At 35.6% G+C, this 27,312-nt stretch overlaps 4 protein-coding genes and 1 pseudogene across 10 annotated transcripts; 4 read left to right on the forward strand and 1 right to left on the reverse strand.

The window, feature by feature from the left end:
- Positions 1–704: 704 nt before the first annotated feature.
- LOC133681655 (3-hydroxyisobutyryl-CoA hydrolase-like protein 1, mitochondrial) lies at positions 705–7,892 on the forward strand (annotated as a pseudogene).
- Positions 7,893–13,873: 5,981 nt separating this feature from the next.
- On the forward strand, positions 13,874–16,558 carry LOC133673443 (VAN3-binding protein). Its single transcript, XM_062094254.1, has 7 exons — positions 13,874–14,329; positions 14,493–14,860; positions 15,030–15,405; positions 15,494–15,670; positions 15,793–15,842; positions 15,924–15,981; positions 16,153–16,558. Exons 2-7 carry the CDS (start codon positions 14,603–14,605, stop codon positions 16,389–16,391), a joined length of 1,158 nt encoding a protein of 385 aa, XP_061950238.1. The 5' UTR covers positions 13,874–14,329; positions 14,493–14,602; the 3' UTR covers positions 16,392–16,558.
- Positions 16,334–20,293, reverse strand: LOC133673450 (formyltetrahydrofolate deformylase 1, mitochondrial). Of its 6 annotated transcripts, none has more exons than XM_062094282.1 (9): positions 20,052–20,293; positions 19,814–19,926; positions 19,498–19,648; positions 19,345–19,418; positions 19,098–19,257; positions 18,769–18,867; positions 18,574–18,660; positions 17,414–17,604; positions 16,334–17,055 (listed from the first exon to the last, which is right to left on the reverse strand). In XM_062094282.1, exons 1-8 carry the CDS (start codon positions 20,172–20,174, stop codon positions 17,458–17,460), a joined length of 954 nt encoding a protein of 317 aa, XP_061950266.1. In that variant the 5' UTR covers positions 20,175–20,293; the 3' UTR covers positions 16,334–17,055; positions 17,414–17,457. The 6 variants fall into 6 exon arrangements, with proteins under 6 accessions (XP_061950266.1, XP_061950282.1, XP_061950274.1 ...); XM_062094298.1 differs by having other exon boundaries at positions 16,334–16,788; positions 17,410–17,604; XM_062094290.1 differs by having other exon boundaries at positions 17,410–17,604.
- A 95-nt stretch (positions 20,294–20,388) lies between these two features.
- On the forward strand, positions 20,389–21,468 carry LOC133673476 (uncharacterized). 2 transcript variants are annotated; one of them, XR_009834996.1, is made up of 3 exons: positions 20,389–20,651; positions 20,753–20,904; positions 21,027–21,468. XR_009834996.1 is itself a non-coding variant. In XM_062094319.1 (2 exons), exon 1 carries the CDS (start codon positions 20,747–20,749, stop codon positions 20,906–20,908), a length of 162 nt encoding a protein of 53 aa, XP_061950303.1. In that variant the 3' UTR covers positions 21,027–21,468. The 2 variants fall into 2 exon arrangements, 1 of the variants encoding a protein (XP_061950303.1); XM_062094319.1 differs by lacking the exon at positions 20,389–20,651 and having other exon boundaries at positions 20,747–20,908.
- A 3,455-nt stretch (positions 21,469–24,923) lies between these two features.
- Positions 24,924–26,331, forward strand: LOC133690876 (uncharacterized). Its single transcript, XM_062111146.1, has one exon. The coding sequence runs from the start codon at positions 25,098–25,100 to the stop codon at positions 26,205–26,207; it is 1,110 nt and encodes a 369-aa protein (XP_061967130.1). The 5' UTR covers positions 24,924–25,097; the 3' UTR covers positions 26,208–26,331.
- The last annotated feature ends 981 nt before the right edge of the window (positions 26,332–27,312 follow it).

Here is a 27,312-nt window from a genome sequence, read left to right on the forward strand (position 1 = left end):
GTAAGGTCTGATCTAGTTAAAAACAATTCAATTTTTATTTTTATTTTTAATTATGTTTTATTCAAAAAGTTAGAAAGAAGACCGCTTGATGACATGGCATTTTCAGAATTTGATCAAAAATAAAAAATATTTGATATCAATATTATTTATTTCATAATGTAATTGCAGTAATTAAATCTACAATATTTAAATTAAAAATCATCAATATATATATATATATATTTAATTATTTTATAATCTTAATTTGAAGAGTATTCTTTTAAATAAACATATTAAATTACTTTTTGTTCAACCTCAATTTCAACCACAGTTTTAACCAAACATATATTTTTCCAAATCAAACTTGACTAAAAATACTTTTTATAAAATATTTTTTTTCAAACTCTAACTATAACTATTACTATACCAAACACACTATAATCCTCTAATCGACTCTAACTAAGAATTTGTTAAAATCTTGATGATAGTGAAGAACTCAATATTATATTTTGGAAAAAAACCAGATTGGAAAGAGAAACAATAAATTGTGATGTCACGCATGCATCGACGCAACACCACTATTACGTAAGTGTAATGCAATGCTGGCTTCCCTCTAGTCTGCCATCAGAATACCTTCAATGCTATATAAGAATGTGTTGGTAAAATTGTAACAATAGGACGCAGCCACAGGAAGCCCCCAAAGAGTTCATAACAGAGAACAAAAGATGCAGCAGAGTTTCAAAGTCCTGAAGAGTGCTTTCAACAAGACTACTCCGTTTTCCTTTCTTAGAAGGACCCTTTCCTCATCACTCAATAATGCTACAAATAGCTGTGAAGATCTTGAAAATTCGGTGACTTATCAAGAATCGCACCCGTATTGATGTATAGACGTATGCGTTTTAATCAGCTGACTTCTCCTTGTTCTTTCAGGTGCTGGTTGAGAAAGGAACAAACTCAAGAGTTGTAATCCTTAATAGACCCCATGTCCTGAATGCTCTTACCACTCCAATGGTATGATTATGCAGTCATTTTCATTCAACACCCCTGCAATTCTTGTTTATTCATGATCCTATAAATTCTATCGTCTTTATTGGGTTCATAAACATGTAGTTCCCCCCCAATTCTATACGTTTTGGGCAAGTGTATTCTTGCAACTAGCTGATGCTCGCTAGAGAAAATGGCTACATTTGGGTTTTTGATGCTATAAATTATCAGGGACATCGGCTTACTAAACTGTACGAGTCCTGGGCAAACGATCCCCTCGTTGATTTTATTGTGCTGAAGGTAAGCATTTGTTTTTCAGTTTTGGTTTTACGGAACTGTGTATTCTGCTTCACCGCAACCCCTTAGCCCCTCAACCACAGCGTTTTGAGCTTCCTGTAGGGAAATGGCAGAGCATTTTGTGCTGGTGGAGATGTTGTTAGACTATATCGGTTAATCAATGAAGGTGAATAACGGTTTGGCGATTTTGTTTTAGCAAACTTCAAATACATTACCAGATTATTAGAGTATTATCAATTTTGCATCCAAGCTATTTTTATATTAATTTTATCATCAAACTATTTTGATTTCTCGATTAAAAATCTCTGTGTTAGAACTCTAAACAAAGAATGTTAAATCTCCTGTAAAATGATGCTGTTTTAATAATAAATAAAAAGAAAGAGTATATTTTAGATGAAAATGTAAATGAAAAGTTTTAAAAATGGATGGAAGTTTTCAATTGAGAACTTTTAAAAAATATGATAGTACAATTGATTTAAAAAATTAATTTGGATATAAAATCAAGACTATTTTTAAGGTTATAAATATTTAAAAATATAATAACGATTGTTTTTTAAAGTAATTTTTACTTGAAAATATATTAAAATAATATATTTTTTTATTTTAAAAAAATTATTTTTAACATAAAAAAATACAAAAAAAATTAATTTTTTTTAAATAAAAATAAAATTAATTTTTTTTACTAGCTACCACCATCCACCTATTTTCTTTTCCTGATCAATACTGATTATGAACGTATAGCGAGCTCATCAACTAAGTTATGACCCTGGATTGTTCTCTTGAATAAGTAATCCAAAGACAAAAGTAGTTGCCTCTTCCAAGACTTTCATACCTCTCCATGTTTCAGAGTCATAATTGGCACCTGCTGCTAACTGATGGCCATCTTTCCATTATTTGTTTCGCTGCTATCTACAGGGAAAATTGAAGAATGTAAAGACTGTTTCAGGACATTTTACAGCTTCGTGTACCTTTTAAGCACATATTTGAAACCGCATGTGAGTCTTCTCCTAGAAATCTTCTATGATCATTACACTGTTTTTTTCAAAGCATGGCAACAGGTTCGACTTCCGGGCTCTTAAGCCAACGCAATACCCTACCCTTTAAAATATGTTTCGCCCTTTCCGGCCAATACCTGGGGAGAACTTGTCCCCAAACCGGAACCCAGAAATTCATACCTCGTTAAAAATGATTCATTAATAATGGAACAAGAACAAGAATAAGAATGGATATGTTGGGAATCACATTATCCATTAATCTTAAACAATACCATGTTAGTTTATCGTAATTTTAAAAAGTTTAAAAATATTACTTTATAAAAAATTAAAATAGGACGCCGGTTCACCACTCCAAACAAGCTCGGCCCTATCACTCACATGGGCTACCCATTCCGATATAGCACGCTGAGAAAGTTTAGCCTCCTAAAACGAAATAAAGAAAAAAGACGTTAAAAATCTATACAGTAGGTAGTTTTTGTCCCCGTCGCTCATACTCTTGTTCTTCTTTAGTAACTACAAAACCAGCCAATGCAGTAGTGTTATCCCCAGTATAGTAATTTCAACAGGTAGTGAGTGCTAATTAGCCTAATCAACAAAGTCACTTAATACTAGTAGCGCTTTGGTCTAATGATGATGAGCTTTTTACATTTGTTTGCAAGAAGGTCCTCGGTTCAAGCTCTCCCTTTATAGAGTTTGAGTTTGAAAATGTCTCATTCTAAAAGGGTATCTGATTAATATGGGTGGGAAGCTAGGGGGAGTAAGTTTTACTAATTAATATTTTCTTGCATCGAGGAAAGTGGAACCATGAAGTAATAAATGGCACAAACTTGGATCGTCTAGAAAATCTTGGAGGAGAAAGATAGGTCCATAACTATTAACTCGCTCTCCATTGATAATGGATGGATTTGGCTTGAAAAACAACCATTAATTTCTTTCTTTTCTGCTATTTATCAAGTGGAAGGTGTGGCTTGTTAATAAGAGAATGCCATTGTGGAGATAGTAGGAAATGGAGAGGCAGAGATGAGAGAAGGCTGGAGGGGTTCTAGTTCCAGAAGTCATGTCGCAGCAATTCAGCATGACATGTCTTCGGTTTTGGTCGTTTTGGGTTTGACAACTGAGTCTTTCCTCTGCTCAAAATGGGTGTCTATGTATGTAGGTTGCTATATTGGATGGCATTACAATGGGTGGAGGAGCTGGGATTTCAGTCCATGGATCATTTCGTATTGCTACTGATAGAACTGTAACGTCTCAGTAAATCTTCTATAATATTTATCGTCTTTCACTTTCCTTTTATCCTGTTTATTCCTTTCTTGGTTTGTCTGAGGATATGTATAGTTTCTATAGTTTTGAACTTGACAATTTCTTGTTACGCATATGGTGTGATCTAATCAAATTACTTTTTTTCTTTTTTCCACTGTAATGTAAAGAATGGCATGCGCATAATTTGAGTTTCATTTGAAAGCCAGAAACTTCAGGGTGTCATAGTTTATATTCTTCAGAACTTCAGTTCATTTCATAAGATTTTAGTTCTTCAATCTGAGTAAAATTCCCCCCAAGTTGATATCACATTCTCAGCAAAAACTGCAGGTTTTTGCCACTCCTGAAGTTCTTATTGGCCTCCATCCTGATGCTGGCGCTTCCTATTATCTTTCACGCCTACCTGGATGCTTAGGCAAGTTCTCTAGCTGCTTTTACTAAACTGATGTGATATTTACTTTTTTCATGCTTACCAATTAACTCGTACAGCTCGAATCATCACATGCAGCATCTTCTTGGAGGCTTTTTAGTTAGATTTGTGCTTTGATGCGTATTTCCTTTCCCTAGCATTCATTGTCCAAAAGAGATGGTTGCCATGTTTTCATGATAAATTTCTCCCTGCTGTTTGCTAATGCCTAAAAAATTATGTTGTTTACCCCTTTATTTGGGGGATTTCTACAGGGGAATATCTAGGTCTAACTGGAGATATGCTTAGTGGAGAAGAAATGCTTGCTTGCGGGCTAGCTACCCATTATTCACCCAATGCAGTTTGTTCTTCTTCTATGTTTTTCTTATTATAGGTTTCTTCTATCTATTTTAGTCAAATGATATCAAATCTTCCTCTTCTTAACAGAGTGTCCCTCTCATTGCAGAGCAGCTTGGTAAATTAGCTGCAAAAGATTTTTCTGTCATGGAAACTTCTTTAACTAGATTTGGCCAGACTGCAAATCCGAGCGAAAGAAGTGTTCTTCACAGGTAAGCGAATATCGTAGAGTACGCACGCAAATATAGACTTTGAGGATACTGCATGTATATGCATCGTTGCCCCCCTGGTTTTCTATTCCATTGGGGATTATTCCAATTTATACATTTCATAGGCTTCCAGAAGAAGTGAAGAACAACTATAGATTGCAGATCATTAGAAAACTGAGGAGCAGACAAGAAATGGCTTACCCAGATATGCATTGGAATGTCACAGAAAAATGCACATCCATGTCAGATATAAAATAGTGGGAGTTATTCAACTTAACTGATAAAGTGACGCAGACAGAAAAACAAAAGATAGAAAGAAAGAATGACAGAATTGATGCAAAAAGATTTTATACATAAGAACCCTAATCTGTATTTTAACGAACGAAATTGAACCAAACACATCTTCATGATCTAATTTATGGATTTTCTTAAGCACGGCCAGTTATAGCAAGCAAGCCTCCTACAAAATTGAGCATGTATAATCAATTCATAAATCATCCATCAATTGTATCGAAAATTATGGCATTTTTATTATGACAACTTAAACCTTGTGAGAAAACCATTATAGACAGGATTGGAATGATGAAATTATACCTTTTCCCTTATCAATAAAAATCATTAAACTAGCTTTGAGGGGTAAATGGATCTTTTTACGATATCTATTGGTTATTCTTGGATTGATTAAGAGCATCTAATTAGTTCTTTTTTATATATATATATAGTTAAATTACTTGATTGCTTTTATTGTAGGGTTTTTTTTTTGATATTTCACCTTTTAAACATAATATAATGATTATAACAATAAATTTACTTTTTTGTCCTTTCAAAAATTTAACACTTGCCCTCTTTTAATTACTATGGATCATAGTAATTGAACGAGGTTATGATAGTCTTGTTATAATTTTTTGTTGTATAGTTAAATTACTAGAATGCTTTTAAAAACAAAACAACACTTAATTTAGATTTAGGGGTGTTTTTTTTTAATTTAGTTTTCAAAATTACTATATTGCTCTTAAAATCAAAAAAATTCAAGCTTGACTTTAGGAGTTTATTCGTAATATCATATTAGTCTTTTTTTGTTATAATCATTTGGTTTTAAGGATAATTTGGTCTTTTAAATATTATCAATAATAATTAAAAAAAAAGTTATTGGTGGTTGTTTTCGAGTTCTTTTTAAAAGATTATTTATTTTTATTTTCAGTTTTGATATTTGATTTATTATAATTAACCTTTCTTATTTTTTTTTATAAATTTTACATGTTAACCATGATTGGTCTTCATTAATCTATCTCAATATTAAAAGAAATACACATGATGTAATGCGGTAAAAAGAAAAAAGTATAGAAATGTTGGTTTGGCATTGACATGTCTCTTCTTGGGCTTCCTTCGTCCTATTAGTTTATAAATGAGTATGAATTCACAATTGAATGTTTAGAACTATCACATTTTTTTGACCCACCTCTATCATAAAGTTATTTATCATTGTTTGCACAGACTCATCCTTACCTAATAGGTCACTTCATAACCCGGGTTACCTGAGGTTTAGACTAGATCAGTTTTCAACAAAAATAAAAGAAGAATTGATTAAGTGTGACTCGGTAAAAAAACTTGAATTGACTCTCGGCTCAGTCAGCCCAGAAAAAATTCAGTCAAAATATAATAAAAAATAGTTGTTTTTTCTTGAGATAAAGTGACCAATGCTATGTAGAAAACTTGAACATCTTCTAAATGCAACAAAACAGATTCTTACAGCATCTTTTGATACGAGGGAGAATTGAAAGCATATGCATAGACTCAAGATGATACCTCATATACTTGGAATCGACAACTAACTTAAATTATATAGTTAATATGCCGATAAGTTTTCTCAAGTAGTGCAGTGCAGAAGTCCGGCTTGGCTTCCCAGGTAGTTTTTGTCTGACATCGCCCTCGCAACGCACACCCACACAAAAAACAAAAAACAGAGATGGGATCCAGAATTCTAGCCTGTATGTAATTAAAGAGCTGCTGCCGCAAGTTTTGATTATGAATGTTCATCCTTCCCAAGGGATGCATGCCTTTTTTGTGTAGAATAGACTATGTTTGTATTCGGCCTTCAAAACGCTACTTGCTTGAAGTTACACCTTTTGTTTTTGGATTTTTGGTATGGTATTTATACGGTGCAATTTACTTTGTATCTGCCATGTTCAGGATGAATACGCTAAATAAATGTTTTGGTCATGCCACAGTCGAGGAAATTGTTGACTCTCTGGTAAGATTTCTTTTCCCAGAAAGAATCTACAATAGGTTTTATATTAATGCAAAGCCAGGGTGACAGTTCAATGTGGGAAAAGAGTGACAGTTCAAGAAGAGGCATAACAGTTCTCGTGCTCTAATTCATTTTTGCTATCTTTACCGAGAAATGATTCTTGTTCATAAACTAAACAAATTACACCAACAGCTAAGTTGCTAGATGCTCATGGTGTTTTTATTTTATTGAGGGGTAAGAGCATACTTGGACAGCCAATTGAAGAGCCAGCTTTGACTATCTTAACTTGAAAAAAGGTTTGGTAATGGTCACGAGTTTTCAGTTTCACATTTTAATTATGTGTTGAAACTGAAATTGGAAATTAAGTGTGCTTCGGTGTCCTTGTGTTTAAACTCCCCTTTCCAAGTCCTATAGGTCGGGAACTTACTTGTTCTCTACTTCAGTGTATTAGAATAATGAGTGCATTTCAACAACATTTCTCAGGAAAGTGAAGCAGCCAGAACAAAAGATGACTGGTGCATTTCAACAGTTCGAAAACTAAGAGAAGCTCCGCCTCTGAGCTTGAAGGTTTCCCTGAGATCTGTAAGTTCTGAGTCATTGCTCAAGCAGCACTTCGCTTAAAACGGCTCTGGTTAATCACTTAATCTACTCTACTTGTCTTCCTCATGCTCTAATAGCTTGGTTTATCTACTTTGATAGATACGAGAAGGTAGATTTCAGACACTTGAACAATGTCTTGATCGCGAGTATCGGATGACTCTTCGAGCAATTTCTAAACAGATCTCCAATGACTTCTGCGAGGTAAAATCGAGATTCTTCTTTCAACTAGCCCACTTATCCTGGAGTTTCATAATAAATGAATATATTTCATCTGAACCATGCATGCTTGATTAGGGAGTTCGAGCAAGATTAGTTGATAAATGCTTTCCACCAAAGGTATCTTCTTTATCCTTCGACTGAGAATTTATGATGAGCTAAACCTTTGATTGGTCATGGACTAATTTTCTTTTTAAATAATACACATGCAGTGGTATCCGCCTTGTTTGGAAAAAGTACCCGAAGACATGGTAGATGCATACTTTGCCCTGCCTGATGCGTATGAGCCTGACCTAGAGTTACCTTCTAAGTTATGAGAAGCCTTTGCCCAAGTCTTTATTTAATGTCAGAGTACAAGATACGGTATCTTAGATCCTGCTCTCGGAGGATTGAGTGCAGAAACCTGCTTCAATTTTAGAATTGCTCCTATTAGATTATTTAGATCAGCCTTGACTTGTAGACCTGTTATATCGACTTTGTTGCGATTTGGCGGATAAATTAGACAATTAGCATGTAAAACCCAAATAAGTAAGAAATGACATATAAGTAAAAAGTTTCGATTAAATAGTATATTTTTAGAAATTATTGTCCCCACTTGCGATTGCTGGCAATTACGACATCTATTTAAATTTATCATTAACTGATTGATTAGTTCATTAGGTAAATTATAAAATTGTCAAAATCAAGACCTGGGAGTAAGATTTTTGAAATTTAAGAAGAAACAGCCTCTATAAACTCATAGAAACTCATGTAAAAAATTAAGCACAATTCAAAAATCAGATCTGAGTTGTTATTCTAGCTTGACGGAATGAGACCTCTTCTTGAGCCTATACATGTTCTACTAGTTCATAAATATATCTGCTAGGTCATTCATATAATTTGTTTGAGGCAGATCCTCATTTAATTATAGCAAACACACACCTGACTGCTCAGAATCATCTATTATCACAAGTCCGACTACTTTTCTAGCATTGAAAAATAGAGGACAATTACTGTGGACAATAACTTGATATCATAAAATATATTTGGAAGAAAAAGTTTATAAAATTATGGTTTTTGTGTGAATCAATTGATTGGTTCATACAACTAGATTAATCAGTAGATCGGTTGGGCCAAATAATTTGAGTTTTACTTTGTCGTGCTTCTGAAGTGCAACAATGTGAAAATGTCACTATTTTGAAACGCAACAATTATCTTATAATATTTAGAAATAGCGATATTTAGTAAATATTATGTTTTTAAAGTGTTATAAAATAAAAGTGTGTTATTTTATCTAATCTTTTTTAAAAGGTGTTTTTTAACTAAATTTTTAAAAAACTATTCTAATTTTAAAAAATATGCCAATTTGGCCCAGGAAAATTGTTTTGGGGGTCGAATTCCTCGGTGGAAAGAGCCGAAAACAGTGGCCACGTATATCACTACGTAAAATTCAACTTATATTTTGTATGGGAGTGATTGGAACAATGGATAGGCAGTAGGAAATTTGCAAATATAGAGTCGTCGTCACACAAGCTGTTGAGGGAGGGGGGGGGGGGGGGGGGTTTCCTTTCCTTTTCTTTATTTCAGCACAGGTCCTGACATTGTTCAAGGCTAATTCGACACAGGAAGCTAAAGGGTCCATAAAGTTGAAATTCACAACGGCAACGTTAATACCTCAAGGTGGTCCATGGAGAACAACAGCAACAATGATAATAAAAAATAGTTTAGGAGTGCGATACAAATAAAAATAAATTTGTTAAAATTTAATTTTTTATTTAATTTAATTTAATATTTTTAGATTTTTTTGATACATTAATATTAAAAAAAATTAAAAAATTATTTTAATATATTTCTAAACAAAATGTATTTTTAAAAGTAATTACTACCATACTCTCAAATAAAATAGGATAACATTTTGTACTCTAAATTCATTTATGATTTTTGGTTATGTACCTGCAAAGTAAAATTTTTAAAAAATAAAAACATATCTGTTTAAGCTAATGGAAAGCTTGTTCAAGCTTCAATAGACTTTTCCGAAAATGCGGGAGCCATTTCTGAACAAAAAAAAAAGTATTATTTTTGGAAAGACAATGGGATTATTTGGAAAGAAAATAAAATTTTCTTTGACAAAAAAAATAAAAAAAAGAGAGTATAATACCGACTCCTATTCTGAGAATGAAAAGGAAATTCGATCTTTAAAAAAAAAAACAAAACCTCTAGTATATATTAAAAAAAAGAAAGAAATTGAGGGTCTTACAAAACCAAGTCATCTGCCGAGTGGACCAAAAGCCCTTAATACAATTTAATTTTAAGACTGGAAATTCTAGGTTCAAAAGCCTAAGAAGCCGTGGTTGAATACGAGCTTGAAACTGAAAGCCTAAAAATTGAAATAAGAAATGAGAAAATGCTTGGAAAAACTATTTGGGGAGATCAAAACCGAAAGAGTAGAAGCTTGCTGGAACCTTGGGCTTCAAACCCAGGAAAAAAGAAAAGAAAAAAGAGACTCGGTCATGATGTAAAGACATCAAGATAAATTACAAATTCAATCCACACTTTGAATTATAATTATCAAAAATAAATTTAAAAAAATAATAAACAATTATTTTATATGTATATTTAAAAAAAAACACTTTAAAAAAACAAATACTCAGACAATCTCGAACAGTAACTTAAACAAGTTTCCAATGACAAGATTTATGTCTATTGAAAGCTAATTAACAATGTACGCGCTAGATTAAAAAATAAAATAGATAAATTGAAGATCATGTGACTAATACTGTACTCCATCATGATTGGAAGGTTCGGTTTCGTCTCATCAATCAAGAGGGTAATTGTTTTGTGGATTGATTGGCTGATAAGGATTGTCCTCCTGTAAGAATTCTTTGTAGTTTTTGTTCTTGAGCCTTATGCGCCTCTGTCTACCAAAGAAAGAAAAACAGACGTGAATTCTCTCTCTATTTTTGACACGCTTGACGTTCCACTATAAAAAATGGGACTCTGTAGAATTTTGTTTAATGGCCTGAAGTGTGACCGTCCGGCAATGTTCTTTGATTACGGCCTAGCTTTATTTGATCCAAGGTTCTACCCGCATGTGGAGATAAGGATAACCTAGCTTTCAATCTTTCTACTTTCTCGGCGACTTCTTTCCTTTGATTTGAAAACTTGATTCCATATCGAATACTTGTCAATTTCTGCTATGCAATGTGCAGGTGGAGCAGCTCAGCTTGCTCGGTACCATGGGGCCAAGAAAAGTAGTCATTTGTGGATTTCTTATTCGAAGTGGAGGACAAAGGGAAAGAAAACAAGCACACCTCTTGTATATAGAATCTGTTAGTGTCTCTTCACTGTAAAAGCTACAATTGCAGGAACATCTCCACGAATTAAATATAAACATAAAAAAGTTGTTTCGAATTTGTATTTTGTGATCAAATATAATTCTTAGATACTAATTGTTGACCTAAAGTGACATGGTAACTGCTAAAACCTAAGATAATGAACTGAGATATGGGTTCGGCAACAAATCACGATCCTTATTTTTAAAACATACACATTGAACCCGAGAGGTATTGTTAAGACGTTCCTCAACTCACGAAAATAAATTTTAGTGTTTTTTAATGATTTTGATATCAAAAATAAAAAAATATTTTAATATATTTTAAAATATAAAACACTTTAAAATGCCACCTTGAGCACCATCCACCAGAATAATAATCATATGATTAAAGCTGCTAGCTGTCCAAAAGATAGTGAGGAATTTCAAATCCGCGTATAGAACAGTGTCTGTGTTTCCAACAAAGCTAAAGTTAGATAATTTTTGGGAGTTACTAAGAAGAAGAATAGAGAAAAGATAACTAAAAATCCAATATCGACAAGGACATGCTCAAACGCTCCTTCTGCACTGTGTTAGTAATGGCCATCTACTATACCAACAAAAGGGGACAAAAAGAACTCCCATGTAATTATGAGCTGATACTAGTCTAGTCCCCATACTCTCCCAGTGGTGAGTGTGAAAATTATAGGCGTAGCAGCCTGGCTTGGTCAAATCATTTATCACGATGGGCCATCCTGTGCATGTGTATAATGCAGACTAGGGGCCCTCTTTGCAGCTCTTTCAGCTCTTGAAGATAAGGAAAAGGGTGAACACTTTTCATGAGATGCGCCATCCCATCCCAAAATTTGAAATCTGAGTGAAGTCGGAATGATAGTGGGCCTTCGGTGATCAAGTCGGCTAGTGAGGTCGTGCATGTATGTGTGTGTGACAAGGAAATAACACGTTGAGTACAAGGCAAGCCTGGAGTTTCGTACGGGATAATCCCTCCATGTTGAAACCTGATACGAGCATGGAAATTGGCGTTTGTGTCGGTGTGTCAACGCCACCACAGATTAGCAGAGGCCAATTATGAGACTGTGTATGTAGTCTGTGTAATTAGGTATGGCGAGAGTGACTGGCTAGCTAGCATGTTAAGTCGAGCATCAACCGAGCCGACCCTAGTAAATTAGCCTAAATTAGAATAATTAAGTTTTAAAAAAGTAAAATTAAAACAAAAATAAATATGAGACCCTGTTAAACGGGCAAGTGCTAGTGCAATGCACATGCCAGAAGGCTTAGAGGTGTCCGACTTATTTAAAATATGTTTTGCAGTGTGGTAGCAGTTGCTTTTTAAATAATTTTTCATGTTAAAATATATGTCAATAATTTTTTTATTTTAAAAAAATTATTTTTAATATCAGCACATCAAAATAATCCAAAACATACAAATCATATTAAATTTTAACAAAAAAAATTGAATTTTTTTATCACCGCGTTCTCAAACTGTTTCTTAGGCAATGCGTGAGGCATCTCGCAACTACTAAACGCTCACTTTTGTGGTGATGTTGAAAGCGACGTGTCGAGCTCTTTCTATTTAGCCAGCAAGTGGTGGTTTGGCGCTAGCCACCCCTCTTTTTTTCTCCTTTTCTCTTTTATCTTTTCAGGATTCAAACCAGCCCTACCAAAATTAAAAGCTATCATGTCATTTTATTTATATATCAAATTTAATCTTTGATTTTTCCATTGCTATTTGTCTCGCTTTGAATTTTTTTACTTTATTTTTTTCTTTCAATTGTATTCCTCAATATTTGGTTTCATTTGATTTTCATATTAAGTTTGGTCGTTATTCTTGTGATTGCTATTTGTTTTGTTTTGAATCCTTTTTTTAATTGATTTTTTTCTCAATTTCATACTTAAGCATTTGGTTTCATTTTATTTTTATATCAAATTCAGTTATCATTTTTTTAATTTATGTTTGTTTTGGTTTGGATCTATTTTTATTGAATTTTTTTCCCAATCTCATCCCTTAACATACTTAAGCTTCGTGATTTTTTAGGTTTGTCTTTTATAGGATAATTTTTACCCTATGATCCGGGTCATGAGTTTGAAAGGTTAACCCGAGTTGACTTTTATCTTCTTTTTTTTCAGGTTCTTTCTTGCAATTATTTTTTTTTCAATTTCATCATTCACTATTGGGTTTGTTGGGGATTGAGTTTTCTGATTTTTTTTTAATTTTTTCTATGGAATTGTCTCAATCTCATATCCTGGGTTACAGGCTCAGCGGGTTGACTTGAGTATATATATTTTTTAATTTATGTTTTTCTAAGTTTTGTTGTTCAACATTGTGTTGGTTTGAAAATTGAGTTTCTTAGTTTTATTTAATTTTTTTTCTATAGGGTTATTCTAGTCCCTTAACCATGTTTTTCTTGTGTTGAGTCGAGTTTTTTTGTTTTTTAAATTGATTTTTTTTTCAATTTCTTCCTTCAACGTTTGATTTTTTAGGAATTGAGCTTTATTTTTTTACATTTTGCTTTTTATAGGATTATCTCATTCTCATTTAATTTTTGTATCATTATAAAATAAGTTTGTGGAGACCTTTTAAGAAATTGAAAGGGCATATTTTCATGATATTTTCAAGCGTTTATTTTTTGTAATTAATCATTGCCTAAAAAAAATTAATTTGATTTATTTATTGTTATTATTTTTTTAATTATATTATTAAATTAACCAAACTTGTAAACCAAGTTAAATCAATAACTCAAATCTTATTTTTTTTAAAAAAAATACTAGCATCAGAGTATTTTTATGTTAGAAAAAAAATATCCAAAAAAAATAAAAATAAAAGCTTAGAACACCAATCTAAGTACGTAGTTACTTGAAGGAATTAATTTAAATGTGATAGATAACGATACCAACCCTAACCGTCCGCTTTTGAGCAAGGCTATTTAAATGAAAGAGAGAGAATCCTAAACTGTCCCCACCGTCTAGCTAATGCTCATGAGTTGGCTGGTATTTGCACAGAATTCCAAGTTTCAAAATACCTATAAGAGAGACCATCCATGCGCTCTTATTAGCACTCATTGGGCAAATATACTCGACATTTAATACTCATACTGCCCAAAAAGTAAAGAGTTTAATACATATAATCCGTTGTTTCCTTGTAGAATCCTGCGCTTTCTTGCATGAGTGCTCAAGAAACAGTCCCCGTTTATTAAGGAAAATGTTCTCCTTGTGTCCTTTAAACTAGGATTATATTAGCTATCGAGTTCCGTGACTTCTGTCTTTTTGATCCCTTTCATGAGACCTGACCTTATTTTCCTGAGGTTTCAAAGCACTAGGTTTTGGAAAGTGCTTTGGTACTATATTTTGCCTCCTATTTTGCAGTTTCTTGACCTTTTTGCAGCTACAAGCTATATATAAGAAGTTAGTTCCAAAGGAAGAGTTGTAGAGTAATATTGTTTTGCTAGTATATAAAGCCTCTGAGCTTGCCAGGTTAGTAGAGCAGATCTCTACCTTCATATTTTGGCCTCCTTTATTTCTTTTGCAACTTCTTTCAGGTCTTAGCAAGGAATGCTCTTTCTTTGAAACCTTGCACGTTATTGTCTAATTTGGAACTTCTTCTTCTTCTTAGAGGTATCTTTCACTGATATTGCAGGGAACTTCAGTTATTGTAATTTTAATGAGATAGATCACTGACCTGTGCAAGGAGCTCAAGAAAGAGAAGCTTTGCAATTTGATTGGAATATTGAGATATAGATAGAAGAAATGGAAAGTGGGCTTTATTCTTCTTTTAAAAGTAGTTCTTTGCTAGATTATTTAGAGGCGGACCAGGAGATGAAACCAGCATCTTCACTGCCAACAATCCCTCAACCAAAGACACCAAGAGAGCCTATGGAGTTCTTGTCTAGATCCTGGAGTCTCTCTGCTTCAGAAATTTCAAAAGCTCTAGCTCAAAAGCAGAAACAATTTTTCACTGAAAAGAATCCCGATACATTTGCAGAGATAATTGTGGCACCACAAGCAGTGAGTCATCTTCTCCGCCACTCTTAGTTATTTATAGTTTCTCTATCATCTGCTCATTATTTTCTATTACGAATCAGAACACTCTCAATTCTGTATTAAGTCATTCAATGCTTTTCTTGGTACATAATCCACTCAATTCTTATCATCTAATTATTTTGCTTCTTTGCAGTCAGCGAAGGTGGTAAACTCTAAAAGTCCAAGGACTGGATCATTAGGAAAATGGTTCCACCACAAGGAATTCAGTAGTCGTGCAGTGAAGAAGAAAGACAAAGCACGCACCGAAAATGCTCATATGCATTCTGCTGTATCTATAACCGGACTAGCTGCAGCCTTGGCTGCGGTGACCGCTGCAGGAAATTCTAGTGGCTCCAGCTCCAAAATGAACATGGCTTTGGCCTCAGCTACAGAACTCCTCGCATCACATTGCATAGAATTAGCAGAATCAGCTGGAGCTGATCATGATCGTATGGCTTCTGTTGTGAGATCAGCAGTAGATATTAAAAGTCCAGGTGATCTAATGACCCTTACTGCAGCAGCAGCGACAGGTAATTGCTCAATCTTTTCCTGCTATTCACGTTTTTCGTACCGCTTAATATTGCTTACAAAGTAATGTGATCTATCCTTTTATATCAGCTTTGAGAGGAGAAGCAGCTTTAAAAGCAAGATTACCAAAAGAAGCAAGAAGGAATGCTGCTATAAGTCCTTATGATAGGGGGGTGGCAAACACTCCTTACTGGACTTCTTTAAATGGTCCATTAGAAGAACGGGGTCCTCCCTGTTTTGGTGAACTGTTGCAACACACAAAGAAAGGTCCATGCTCTCTCTGTTGCTTGGAATTTACTAGAAATCTTGATAAAGAAATACCAAGAAATGTAACTGCTGTGGAGTGATTTTAGATGCTAACGCTAGATAGTTGTTACCGGAATTGTCAGGGGCGTTGCGATGGAAACATGTCACCGTGTACATCAACAAGAAATCTCAGGTACATACTAACTTCGAGAAAAGTTGGAGCAATGGTTTATTAGTCATAAACTTCCTTGTTCACCAGTATAAATCTTTCCAGGTCCTAATTAAGATCAAAAGCAAACACGTTGGAGGAGCCTTGTCCAAGAAGCACAAAGGTAAGAATTTACCTCAGTGTCGCTTTGGCATTTTTTCCATCCTTCTCCAGTTCCATTTTATCTTTACCATTTCTTTAATCTACTTTGCGCAGCATTTTTTTTCTCAAATCTCGAAATACTTGAGCAACAATTTCTGCAGTTTTAGATCTGAATATCTTCTGCTGCTATTAGGTGTTGTTTATGGAGTTTGTGATGAGACAACAGCATGGCGTTATATGAAAGAAAGAGAAAGTACTGAAGAAATGTATTTCGGCATCAAAACAGCACAAGGTCTGCATGAGTTCAAGTGTAAAAGCAAAGTTGACAAGCAGAGGTGGGTTGATGATATAAAAAATCTTCTGCAACAAGTAAGTTATGTGGAAGTAACTGACCGCTCACTGAAATGCTTAAGCATAAACGATGGCGCATAGTATGATCCATGTTTGTATATTGCTCCAAGAATACAGGACAGATGAAAGTTTGGTTTAATGATCTTAGAGTATGACAATGGTATACTAGTGATATTACAAATGAAAATCCCTCTTATGTACAATTTACCTATGCAATATAAGAAATGCATACACGATTCCCCTGTGCAGTCCCCAATTTATGAAATCAGAAGAGACAGCTGTCCTTTCAAGGGTCCTGTAACATCATAACCAATTTTCCATGTCTGTGTGCACGAACTTAGGCAAGTATGTGAAAGTTGGGCAGCGTAGTTTCTGTCAGGTTGCGTCTAGGATTGTCAAGAAGGTAGAGCTGACAGAGTTGAGAAATCTTCTACAATCTTCATTCTTACAGTGAATTAAGTGGAAGTTAACCATGTACCTGTGTGACAAAAAACAAAGAAGTTTCTTTCCTTTTTTCCTTTTAATTTCAGACAAGTCCCAGGTATCAAAATTTAGCATACTACAAAAGTAACAATCAAGATATAACAGCCCCTGTAGTTATCTAATGCAATTCAGTTTCAATTGAAACGTAGTTGTATAACGCATTTCAGTTTCAATTGAAACACCCATGAATAAACATGTGCCTATTAATCATCCCGTCCGTGTTAACCAAGAGGCTGAATTCTGAGGAGCTAGCTTGCATACACTGTAAAGGAACAAATAAGAGTTTTTTTTTTATCAGGAAAGAGAGACTTTACTATCGAAGGAGGAAGAATGTACAAGAGGAGACTGAGACATCCTCAGAAGCAGCAAAACACAAAAATAAAATAGTGGTTTAGTAGTTCTATTCACATAGATACCTGGTGAGAAACTAAAGATAAACCTACTTTAGGTGGGCAAAAAAAATAATCCAGTCTTGTCTGATGATCTCAGCAAGTCAAATCGAAAGAGAAGGCTTGAATTTCACTAGGTGACTTTTGAGTTTGAAGTGTACGTAATCATCATTTCTACGTGTTGTCAATATTTTAATTAGAAAATTTAAATGAATAACTTGACATACATACAGATTGTAATCACTGTCAACAGCTTTCTCTCCATTGTCTTCACCTCAGAATACAACAGTTCTGTTTTCCTCATTAGGCAAAACACGCAATTCGCAGTATGATTTTATAGCTTTCGCAAGGCATTGTTTCTCAAGGTTCTCTGATTTCTGCACAAAACTTTGTATATTATCTCTATGGGAAACCCTCTCAACCTGCAACATGTAAAGAAAGATATCAAAAACGTAAGAAAGTTGAAGGCAAAACCAGTTACAGATATCCTGCAACGCCTGGTGGATAAAGATCAAGGACCAAACATCACAATAGCATGCTACAAAAGATGTGATGAAACACCCCATATAACATTAGAACTTCAAACAGCAATGGTGATAGATTAAAACAGGGTTTGAGACAATTCATTCTGATGAACAAATCCTTCCTGTTATCTTCACCAGCATAGCTTCAAAAATCCAGTAAACAACTCTAACAAATCAAACTTGAACTTGATTTTCAAACAAGGAAAGAGTGTGGAATCACACAAATCCTTGAATGAACATCATCAGCCATACGAGAAATTAGATCAAAATCATGACAATCAGATTCTTTAACAGTCATTTTGAAATCTCTCAAAAAAAGCAAAAAACAATTGTAGTTGAGCACTTTTTAAAGACTATTATATTCTCCTTCAGCTAATTCAACTTGATCCAGCCATCTCATAGATTTCAGTCACACATGGTTCCTACTTGATGTGTTTGTGTTTGATTCCTGGAAAAAAATGGCCATTTCCATTCACAGTAGACTCTTTATTTCTCCTGAGCACCATGATATTGAAACCTGTCAACTAGGATTTCGTTTGATAGCCTTCTATTCTAGAAATAAGCAAGCATCCAGCAAACCTATATTCAGTAGAATGGGTGATCGATATTTGATTGACAATTGTTGATTAATTCAAGAAGTTCCAGCATTGTATAAATTTGTGTGTGGAAAATTTTACCAAGTGAAATACAGTTTACATCTGAACATTTTAGCAACATGGCAAGAACAATGATAATGTGGTGGCAGAGGAAGTGATGGAGCAACTTGAAAAAAAAGGAAACAAAACCCAAATCGATGAGACAATAAAATATTCATCACTGAGTACAAACAGCTAAAATTACCAGAATTTAGATGAGAACAATGATTACCATCTGCTCAATGATAGGCCCTGCATCAAGCTCTTCAGTAACAAAGTGACTTGTTGCACCAATTAATTTCACACCCGCATCAAATGCCTGCGAACAATATCTAGCAAATTAAACATGTATGGGAGTCTGAGGAAAGTTGAAATGGTTGAAAATGTGATAACTTCTTTATCATAAGAATAAGGTTAGAAAACTAACCTGCTTTGATGGATGCCCACCCTTAAATGATGGCAAAAGGCCATGGTGAATGTTAATTATATCTTTCCTATATCTCTGCAAAAACTTACCAGATAATAACTGCAGCAAGAATTAACTTTTGTGAATTGAAATGTCACAATAGTTGATTCAATTATATCAACAACTGCGTATGCATCATAACTATGCAGGTAATATATTATGGTTGAGGGTGCCAAAAAGACAGACGCAAGGTAAATATCACAGGACTTCCTTTATGCAGGTATATTCTTTTAGTTTGGCATGCAAGAAGTAAGCAGAAGAGGCACTATGGACCATATCATCATATTTACCTGCATATACCTGGCAAGAACTAAAAAATCAGTATTCTGAACCAAATCCAAGATCTCGTCTTCTCTGTTATTCTCTTTGCTGGTGCCCAAATAATGATAAGGAATACTATTCCTTTCAAGAAATCGAACCACATGCGTGTTTGGGAATCTATCATGATTACTGTTACGAATGCATGAAGAATCATAATTAGTATCCTTGAAACCTGACAGATATAAAATAAAAAGGGTGACATTCCAAAAAGTTGACCTGATTACACGAGTTATATCAACCGGAAGTCTTCCATCTTGCCATGAGTGTAACAAATCAATCAGGCAGTGTTCCTGCAGCAAGACAAACACAGGTTTAAATTAATATCGATGGCATAAAAAAAACAACTGGAAAAAATATAACCAAATGCACCTGCTTTGAAGCAAGAACAGCAATCTTGAATTTGGGGTCTAGCTTAGGCACCCGGACAACGGACCTTGTTGCATCAAACATTTTTGAAATCCTGAGAAAGTCCTCATCCATTTGCAACCGTGGCCATTTAACAGGGTCAAAAACAAACTCACTGCCACATTGCACAGAAATCAAAATACACCTCCACTTGCAAAAGCATTAAAAAAGAAAAATAAGATTTTGAAAGTCTACGAACCAAATCCAACCACAAAGACTGTGATTCAGCAAAATAACAAACAAAAAGATAGGAAATGGAGTAATAAATTTGATGCAATACCTTCTAGAATAGAAGACATTCTTGTTTTCAGGGACGAAAACATCAGCACTGAGAATGTTTCCACCTCTGGAAGCGATACAATCTGATAGCTTCGCAACAATACCAACAGCGTCCTAACCATTGACAAAGACAGATATACGTATCTATCTATCTATCAATTCAATACGAAGAGCCATTCATATTTATTTGTTTCACTAATAAAGAAATGTAAAGGGGAGTGACTGACTGACTATCTTACAGGGCATTGGAAAACGTGGATGCCGTGGGTAATAGAGGAGGAATCGATGGACTTGAAGGACCTGATGCTGCTGCTTCTTCCAAGTCCAAATACTTGAGGGACTCTTCTTTGTGTCAGATTCATATCTCTTCTACTCTTAGGAAAGTATTCAAGATTTTTTGCTAAAGCAGCACTGCCCAAGGCTTACCTTTTACCCTTACCCTTTGGGGTGTGGTGGTGCTGGTTGAAGCTCACATTGCTTTCACATTTTCAGAATTTTTCTTTTTGTCTATCATGACGGTGTCGTTTTGTTGCAGTTGTGGATGACGTTTTTATAGACGAGATTCTGCACGATCTTGACACGTAATACCCGGCTCAATGGTCATTGTGATATCCAAGTTGTCAACCCCACACAATTCTCAGCGCCAATCTCACTCACAGTCACGGCACAGAACTCAGATCCTGGTTGTAGTCCCAACTCCTGACTCGTAAGCAAAACTTTGAAATTTCGCATCTCCTCTTCACTATATCCTCAAAGAAACTGCAATCGATCAAGGAAGTCTCCCGTCGTTAAAGGACGATTATCGTAATTACCCAGATCGTATAAATTAGAAAATGCCTGTAAGTCTCTCTCCCTCCCTATTGTGGATCTGGATCTATTATCACTTACAAATTCATTTCGAAATTAGAAAATCTCAAATTGTGATTCGGTGCGGATGCAGTACAGGAGAATCATGGAGGTAGAGCCGCCGAGTCCGTTAAGGTACATAATCGGTGCAGCAATAATGATGATCGGAGTGGTGTTACCCGTCGGTTACATGATGTTTCGTAACAAGAGGGGTCCTTCATCTTCTTCCACTTACTCCAAACAGACGTAGGTGTGCCTTTGCCTATTTTCTTCCTATTTTCCTTAGTAATCTTAGGTTTTGTTGGTGTTATTAATTTGTTAATTCTGGTTAAATCTGATTTTCTTATTTCTTTTTTTAATATTCTCAGGGCAAAGTTTTGATAGAGATTTAAAGAGAGGATTTTTATACAATAGAAATTGCGCTGTCTGGGTTAAGTTTGAAGGAGTTGCAAGAAGAAAAAGATGAGGTGCATTGACAGAAAATCTAATTCTGTTATATTTGTTATTGCTGGGGAACTCTGAGTTTTATAAAATGGAACTGAATGTGGTTTGATTCTATGTTTTTGATCTAGTAAATATGCTAATGCCATTTCAAACTCATCTTTGTTAGTTGGATGAGTATGTGTAAGAAGGACAGACACTTGATTGAATTTGTCTTCTTGTTCTGTTTTTAGCCATTATCATCTAGGGAACCTGCGTATGAGAATACGCTACGGGTTATGTGTTTTTGTGGTGAATTTCACATTTGCTTTGTAGAATCTAGAATGTCAAGTGATGTCGCTGACACTGCAGAATGCTTGTTGTTTGAAATTGGTGGTCTTTTTTTTTATTTTTTTGGACTAGCGTCATGGATGTGCTTCGCGGCTTGGGTTATGCTAATTACTGATGTGCTACATGATGGTTGGATTTACTGGATTAGCATATGGTGTACAATGTTCTGGCGGTACGTTCACTCTGTATGAATTTGAGCTGTGATACCGAAGAATTGGAAATGATTTGTTAGAATGATTAAAGTTGATGTTTTCATGTGGAAGCCTATGGATCTGGGAATGTAGAAAAGACTAGAGAGTGGAAAATGCAAGTGCTTGAAATGTCTTGCCATTTTGCTGGCAGCTACTATGGAAACTTTTTACGAGCTGCCATTTGGAATTGAAGTGTTTGGTAGTGCAAAAAATGCAGGATACACAAGGATTGGTGATGAGGTTTAGTGAAAAACCCCCGAGGATGATGTTATTTTCAAAGTTGATGATTGGGCTAAAAGGTTGAGAATGGATCGCTGGACTTGAGAATCATGAATACTTGCAAAGTAAGTCCTTTGTTGGATTTAAGCGATCATCCGATGCTTATGTTAGCTCAAATGTAGGAGTAGAGAAGCCTTAAAGTTGTTTAGTGTGCTTGATTTCAGAGTTTAAAGGGTGATGTAATGGAAGAGTTGATCAGAAGTTGAAGGTGAAGAATATGAACAAAGAAAACTTGGAATCTTTTACCTGATGGTTCATGAATTCTTATGTAGCTATGAACCATGTCAACTTGCATGAAGATAAGGATATATTTATTTTTAGAGTTTAGGGGGTGTTTGAGATTTGAGAGTGAGTTTTAATTTTTTTTTTAATGTTTTTGAATTGTTTTGATATATTATGTTAAAAAACAATTAGTAAGCACAGTTTTAAGTGAGTCTGAGAATCGGAGTTCAATTTAGAGGCTAGAATGTTGTGGGCTTGTGGGGTTTCCAAGGCTTCTTGGGAGTTGAATCGTTCTTTTCTCGAGTCCAGTGGAGCAATAGGTTACCTGATATACTCGAGTTTAAAGGTTAGGTTACATAGTATATCCGAGTCTAAAGAGGTGTACTTCGCACTCGAGTCCTGACACCCAAGTAATCATGACTACTTCTACGAAGGAATAAAAACAGTTGAATTTCAGGCCGCCAAATGTGTTTCAAAGCATTTGTTTCATTTTGTTTCTCTATTTATTTGATTCCCCTCATTAAGAATCGTCATCTTTATTGACCGATCAAGAAATCACCCAACCTCTAAGAATGTGATCTTATCCTTAAATAGGGCATTTTCCTTGGTCTTTTGCATGATCTTCAATTAATACTGTTAAAGCCTGATTAAACAAATTGATGAGCAAAGAAGGATTTGCTGAGACATGAAGGCCAATGACCTTCCAAAAATGAACAAGTGCTGATTTCTGACAAGCAGATTAGTTGACTTGGCCAAGGGCAAAAACAATTCAAAAGTGCCTAAAGAAAATGATGAAGAAGAATATACCAAGCATGCATGACTAGGCTGCCTTCTGGGGGCAAAAGAGATGGATTAATCAATGATCGGGGCCTAAAAACCAGGAGGCAAGAGCGGGCATAAATAGCAGTAATGGTCCTCCAACAATATGAGGTCTAAAATAGTTTATCTGAAATCACGACAGGGGAAGGCAAAACTGTTGAAATATTGATACAAATTAAGGAGAGACCCGCAGCCTAAATCGGCAATCTTGCGAGCTCAAGCAAACTAGCAGTCGAAACCCAGCGCTCTTTGAATCTACGATCACAGCTCGACAAATTGAAGAGGGGGTGTTGAACGTTTTTGGAACGACCTTCAGAAACACAGCACGCACAAATCCAAACACCAACACAATTGCTTGTATGTGTCTTGAAACAGTAAGATGTGACCCAGGCAATTGTGTGGGCTGCTCTCTTCGGTGTTTCGACTTTCGAAATCATCCAGGGCACGATTACTCATCAACATGCCATCATTGTTTTCAAGTACCTGTCGATGTTTAAAATTATTGCTAGCAATGGTCTCTCATTTTCAATTCTCGGATGCCAGTAAACTAGTTATATCTAATTGAACTGAGTGCTCTGTCTATGTTTTGACTAAAAGCTGGAGTTCAGTCACAGCCTTTTGCTTTTAAAGTTTGGTGATTATTGGTGGTTTGAGCTCTGCAGTGCTTGATCTTTTTTTTCATGAGCTGTAAATAACCCTGTGTTTCATTGACAATCTTGCTTTCTAGTTCAGGTATAAGATATAATTGACATATGCATATGTTAGGGATGCTTGACCTTCGCATGTTTGCTGAAGACAGTAAAAACAAGCAAGAAATGTCTGTTTATGGTGTAGGAAAGGTAGTCCCCCATGTAAGTAAATGCTGAGGCTGCTTCATCTTTGATTGCATTTGTCATCTCCCTCATATATAGACAGTCCCCTCTTTTTCTGCTTTGTATTGTTCAGATGATTGAACATCCAATAGTTTCATTTACTGATTTTCCCAGTATGTTGCTCCATTCTTGGGTATGTATGCATGTTCTTTCACTCAGATATTGAAAGCTGAGGATGGTCAAGTTAAGTGAGTTGTCTTCAAGTATATTGGAGTTGGATGGTATATATTGGAGTTGGATGGTATATATTTGCGAATACAGTTAGGCTTCCTTTTAAATATGATTCTGCATGAACTTGTTTTCCAGATGCATCATTGATCAATTTGATCTAGCTATTTGGAACACCTTAACTTCTTGCCTGCAATTCGAGCAAAAGGAGAAGAAGCTCCTGCAGTGAATTGGCAAGAAGGGTTGATTTCAGTGGCTATTGAGTTGCAGCCCAGCTTTCTATTGAGAAGGGTCAATTTGTTACAAGTCAGGAAGTCATGGATGAACATTAGTTAAGCTATTATGCAAATCTTGATTTTGGCAACACCGCTGCTTCTTGTTTTACTCTCCTTTATTGTTCTTCTATGTATCTTCTTCATCGAAGTACAGGAGGAGGAGGAGGAGGAGGAGGAGGAGACAACAAAAACCTGTCAATCCTGTATAAAACCAGTTTATCCTTCTTATCCGTAAACCTTCATTTCTCTACTATTGTTTCCTGCATAATCACATACTTCACAAAGCCGCAAGTAGTCATTTCATGGATGCCAGTATATAATCAACCATGAATCTGTGAATTGCTTGTGCTGGCCAAACTAATAGCTACAAGGCCACAGATCCTTTTTGCGTGTGAACTTCATGCATGTTGCCACTGAGATGTTATCTTAATAATGATGCAGTAAAACGGAAGCAAACAATCTATTAGGGAATATATTATTTGAATTAAAACACAAGTAAACACAGGTCATACAAATAAATAGTGCACTCGAAATCCTTCTCTGATCAGCATATCACTTCATAATCTCAACATTTTTTTTTCTTTAAATTAAAATTTTTATTATTTTTAAATAAAAATCACTTTAAAAAAATCTACATAAATATGTCAAAGTTGTGACAAGTACGACCACACACAAAAATCCAAACCAAAACCCCTTTGACAAGAAAATCAAACACAGATTATTAAACAAATTCTGAAAAAGAATTCCCCCTACCCAAGTCACAGAACCCTATAAAAATCACACACTTGCAGGTTAGAACGTGCAAGCTAAGTCCAAAGCTCTTCAAAAAAAAATCAAAATCCATGTCATCCTCGTCGTCTATCATAACTCTCCAGCTCCTACTCTTTTTCATTGTGGTTCCCATCTCTTCATTAGCAAAAAAGCCACACGTCATCCATTTCCGATCTCCCAACCTCTACCCTGAAGGCCTTGCCTACGACCCATCCGCCCAACACTTCATCGTCGGCTCTCTCCACCACCGCACTCTTCACTCCGTCTCCGACGCCGGCGTTATCGAAACCATCATCTCCGACCCCTCCCTCCCTCCTAACACCACCATCCTCGGCCTCGCTGTTGATAAACTCAACAACCGCCTCCTAGCTGTCATCCACTCCTACCCTCCCCTCCCTCCATTCAACGCTCTCGCCGCTTACGACCTCCGCTCACGTCAGCGGCTCTTCCTCTCCCTCCTCCCCTCTAACCCCTCCGATAACAACCGCCGCCCCGTCGCCAACGCCGTTACCGTCGATTTCAAAGGCAACGCTTACGTCACCAACTCGCTAGGATACCCGGAGGGGAACTTCATATGGAAAGTCAACCCTGAAGGAGAAGCCTCGATTTTCTCGAGATTTCCGCTTTTCACGCAGTTCCCGGTGGACCGCGACGCACCGTATAGTTACTGCGGGCTGAATGGGATCGCTTTCGTCAGCAAGGGGTATTTGCTGGTGGTGCAATCAAACACGGGCAAGTTGTTCAAAGTCGATGCTCTCGACGGGACGGCACAGAATGTTTTGTTGAACGAGGAATTGCCGTTGGCCGATGGGATTGCGATAAGGGGAGACGGTGTCGTTTTGGTTGTGTCGCATGAGAAGCTGTGGTTTTTGAAGAGTGACGACAGTTGGGGAGAGGGAGTGGTTTATGACAAAACTGACCTTGATGTGGAGAAGTTTGCTACATCAGTTGTAGTGGGAAGAGAGGATAGGGCGTATGTGTTATATGGGAGTGTGTTGGAGGGTATAACGGGGAATGGAGGGAGGGAGTGGTTTGGTATAGAGGAGGTGAGGTCTGAGAAGGAGAATGAAGATGAGAAAATGTGGGTGTATGTGTTAATAGGGTTAGGTTTGGCATGTTTTTTAATTTGGAGGTTTCAAATGAAGCAGCTCGTCAAAAACATGGATAAGAAGACCAATTGATCTTGGTTTTGTGGTAGTTTGTTTCTTTGCGCTGCTCGGTGCTGGAATGAGAATTCATGAGCTTCTCTGTTGTTCACACTTTTCATTTCAACAAAACCCTATTTTACATTGCCGTCGGTCAAAATTCATGGCATCTCTTCCTCTTCTTCTTCCTTCCATCTAACTTTGAGATGCCAGAAAACATCGACTCTCAATTCCAGTTATAATTAAAATTAATAAGTAATTGAATGTACCTTGAAAGTTTTCCCACTACACAGTGACTTTGAGCTTCACGTGAAATTCAAAGTTATAACTTGTAAAAAATCGACCCAACTAGGAAATCCCCTCACTACAATCGAAGGCAAACGATAAAGGAAGGAGCTTTATTACTCTTTTACAATTGAGAGAGACAATCTCTGCTGTTAAACAAAGGGCTGTCTCTTTGTCTGTGGAGTAAGTTATTCATGGAGGGATTGTGAGCCGGTAGAGAACCTCAGCCCGTTTGGTTTTTTTTTTAAGTTTAATTTTTAGTTTAATGTGGGTGTCTGAGACAGTTTACACGTACCTCGATTAAATTTACGGACCCTGAAGTTAACGATCATATAACTCTCTAGTGGCTATCATATAAACAACCACAGAACTCGAATATGAAATTATAAAAAAAAACAAACCTTTTAATTTCAAGTTTTTATTACTAGACTTGTTTATTTTTGCTTCGAAGAGAAGCGGGAGAGAAATTCTAAACTTTCTGTAATGGTATGAACATAATTTTTCAAACTTTAAAAATATTATTAAGTTTTTGGATCAGGTTTTGGTACACGGAAGTTGTTTCTATACTTGACTTAAACCAAACCTTAATACAAATTATCCATAAGAATTTTTAGTCTTGTTTATGGTTCGGTTCGGTTCAGTTTGAATCATAAAAACCAGTTTGAACCACAAAAACCAACTGAAATGAGTAATTCAAATTTTTTAAAATTCAAACCGAACTGGTTCGGTTAAATTCAGTTTTTTTACTTTAAAATCGGAAAAACTAATTATCAAATTAATGGGATTTTTTGGATTTTTGTAAGCAAAACACCGTTATTTTTAGCCGCGGGGCCATCCTTTTCAAATGGGATTTCCT

This window comes from Populus nigra, chromosome 1 (genome assembly GCF_951802175.1).
Source record: "Populus nigra chromosome 1, ddPopNigr1.1, whole genome shotgun sequence".
Taxonomy (NCBI): Eukaryota; Viridiplantae; Streptophyta; class Magnoliopsida; order Malpighiales; family Salicaceae; genus Populus; species Populus nigra.

What these genes read in the sequence shown, in the direction of transcription:
- LOC133690876 (XM_062111146.1), top strand. Translation starts at nt 25,098, where the DNA reads ATGTCATCCTCGTCGTCTATCATAACTCTCCAGCTCCTACTCTTTTTC.
- LOC133673443 (XM_062094254.1), top strand. Translation starts at nt 14,603, where the DNA reads ATGGAAAGTGGGCTTTATTCTTCTTTTAAAAGTAGTTCTTTGCTAGAT. An exon ending in TAATTGTGGCACCACAAGCA is followed by an intron (nt 14,861 to 15,029) that starts GTGAGTCATCTT and finishes GCTTCTTTGCAG; the next exon opens with TCAGCGAAGGTGGTAAACTC. An exon ending in GTTGCAACACACAAAGAAAG is followed by an intron (nt 15,671 to 15,792) that starts GTCCATGCTCTC and finishes CGGAATTGTCAG; the next exon opens with GGGCGTTGCGATGGAAACAT.
- LOC133673476 (XM_062094319.1), top strand. Translation starts at nt 20,747, where the DNA reads ATGCAGTACAGGAGAATCATGGAGGTAGAGCCGCCGAGTCCGTTAAGG.
- LOC133673450 (XM_062094282.1), bottom strand. Translation starts at nt 20,174, where the DNA reads ATGAATCTGACACAAAGAAGAGTCCCTCAAGTATTTGGACTTGGAAGA. An exon ending in TCCACGTTTTCCAATGCCCT is followed by an intron (nt 19,927 to 20,051) that starts GTAAGATAGTCA and finishes GTCAATGGTTAG; the next exon opens with GACGCTGTTGGTATTGTTGC. An exon ending in CTGTTCTTGCTTCAAAGCAG is followed by an intron (nt 19,419 to 19,497) that starts GTGCATTTGGTT and finishes GTCTTGCTGCAG; the next exon opens with GAACACTGCCTGATTGATTT.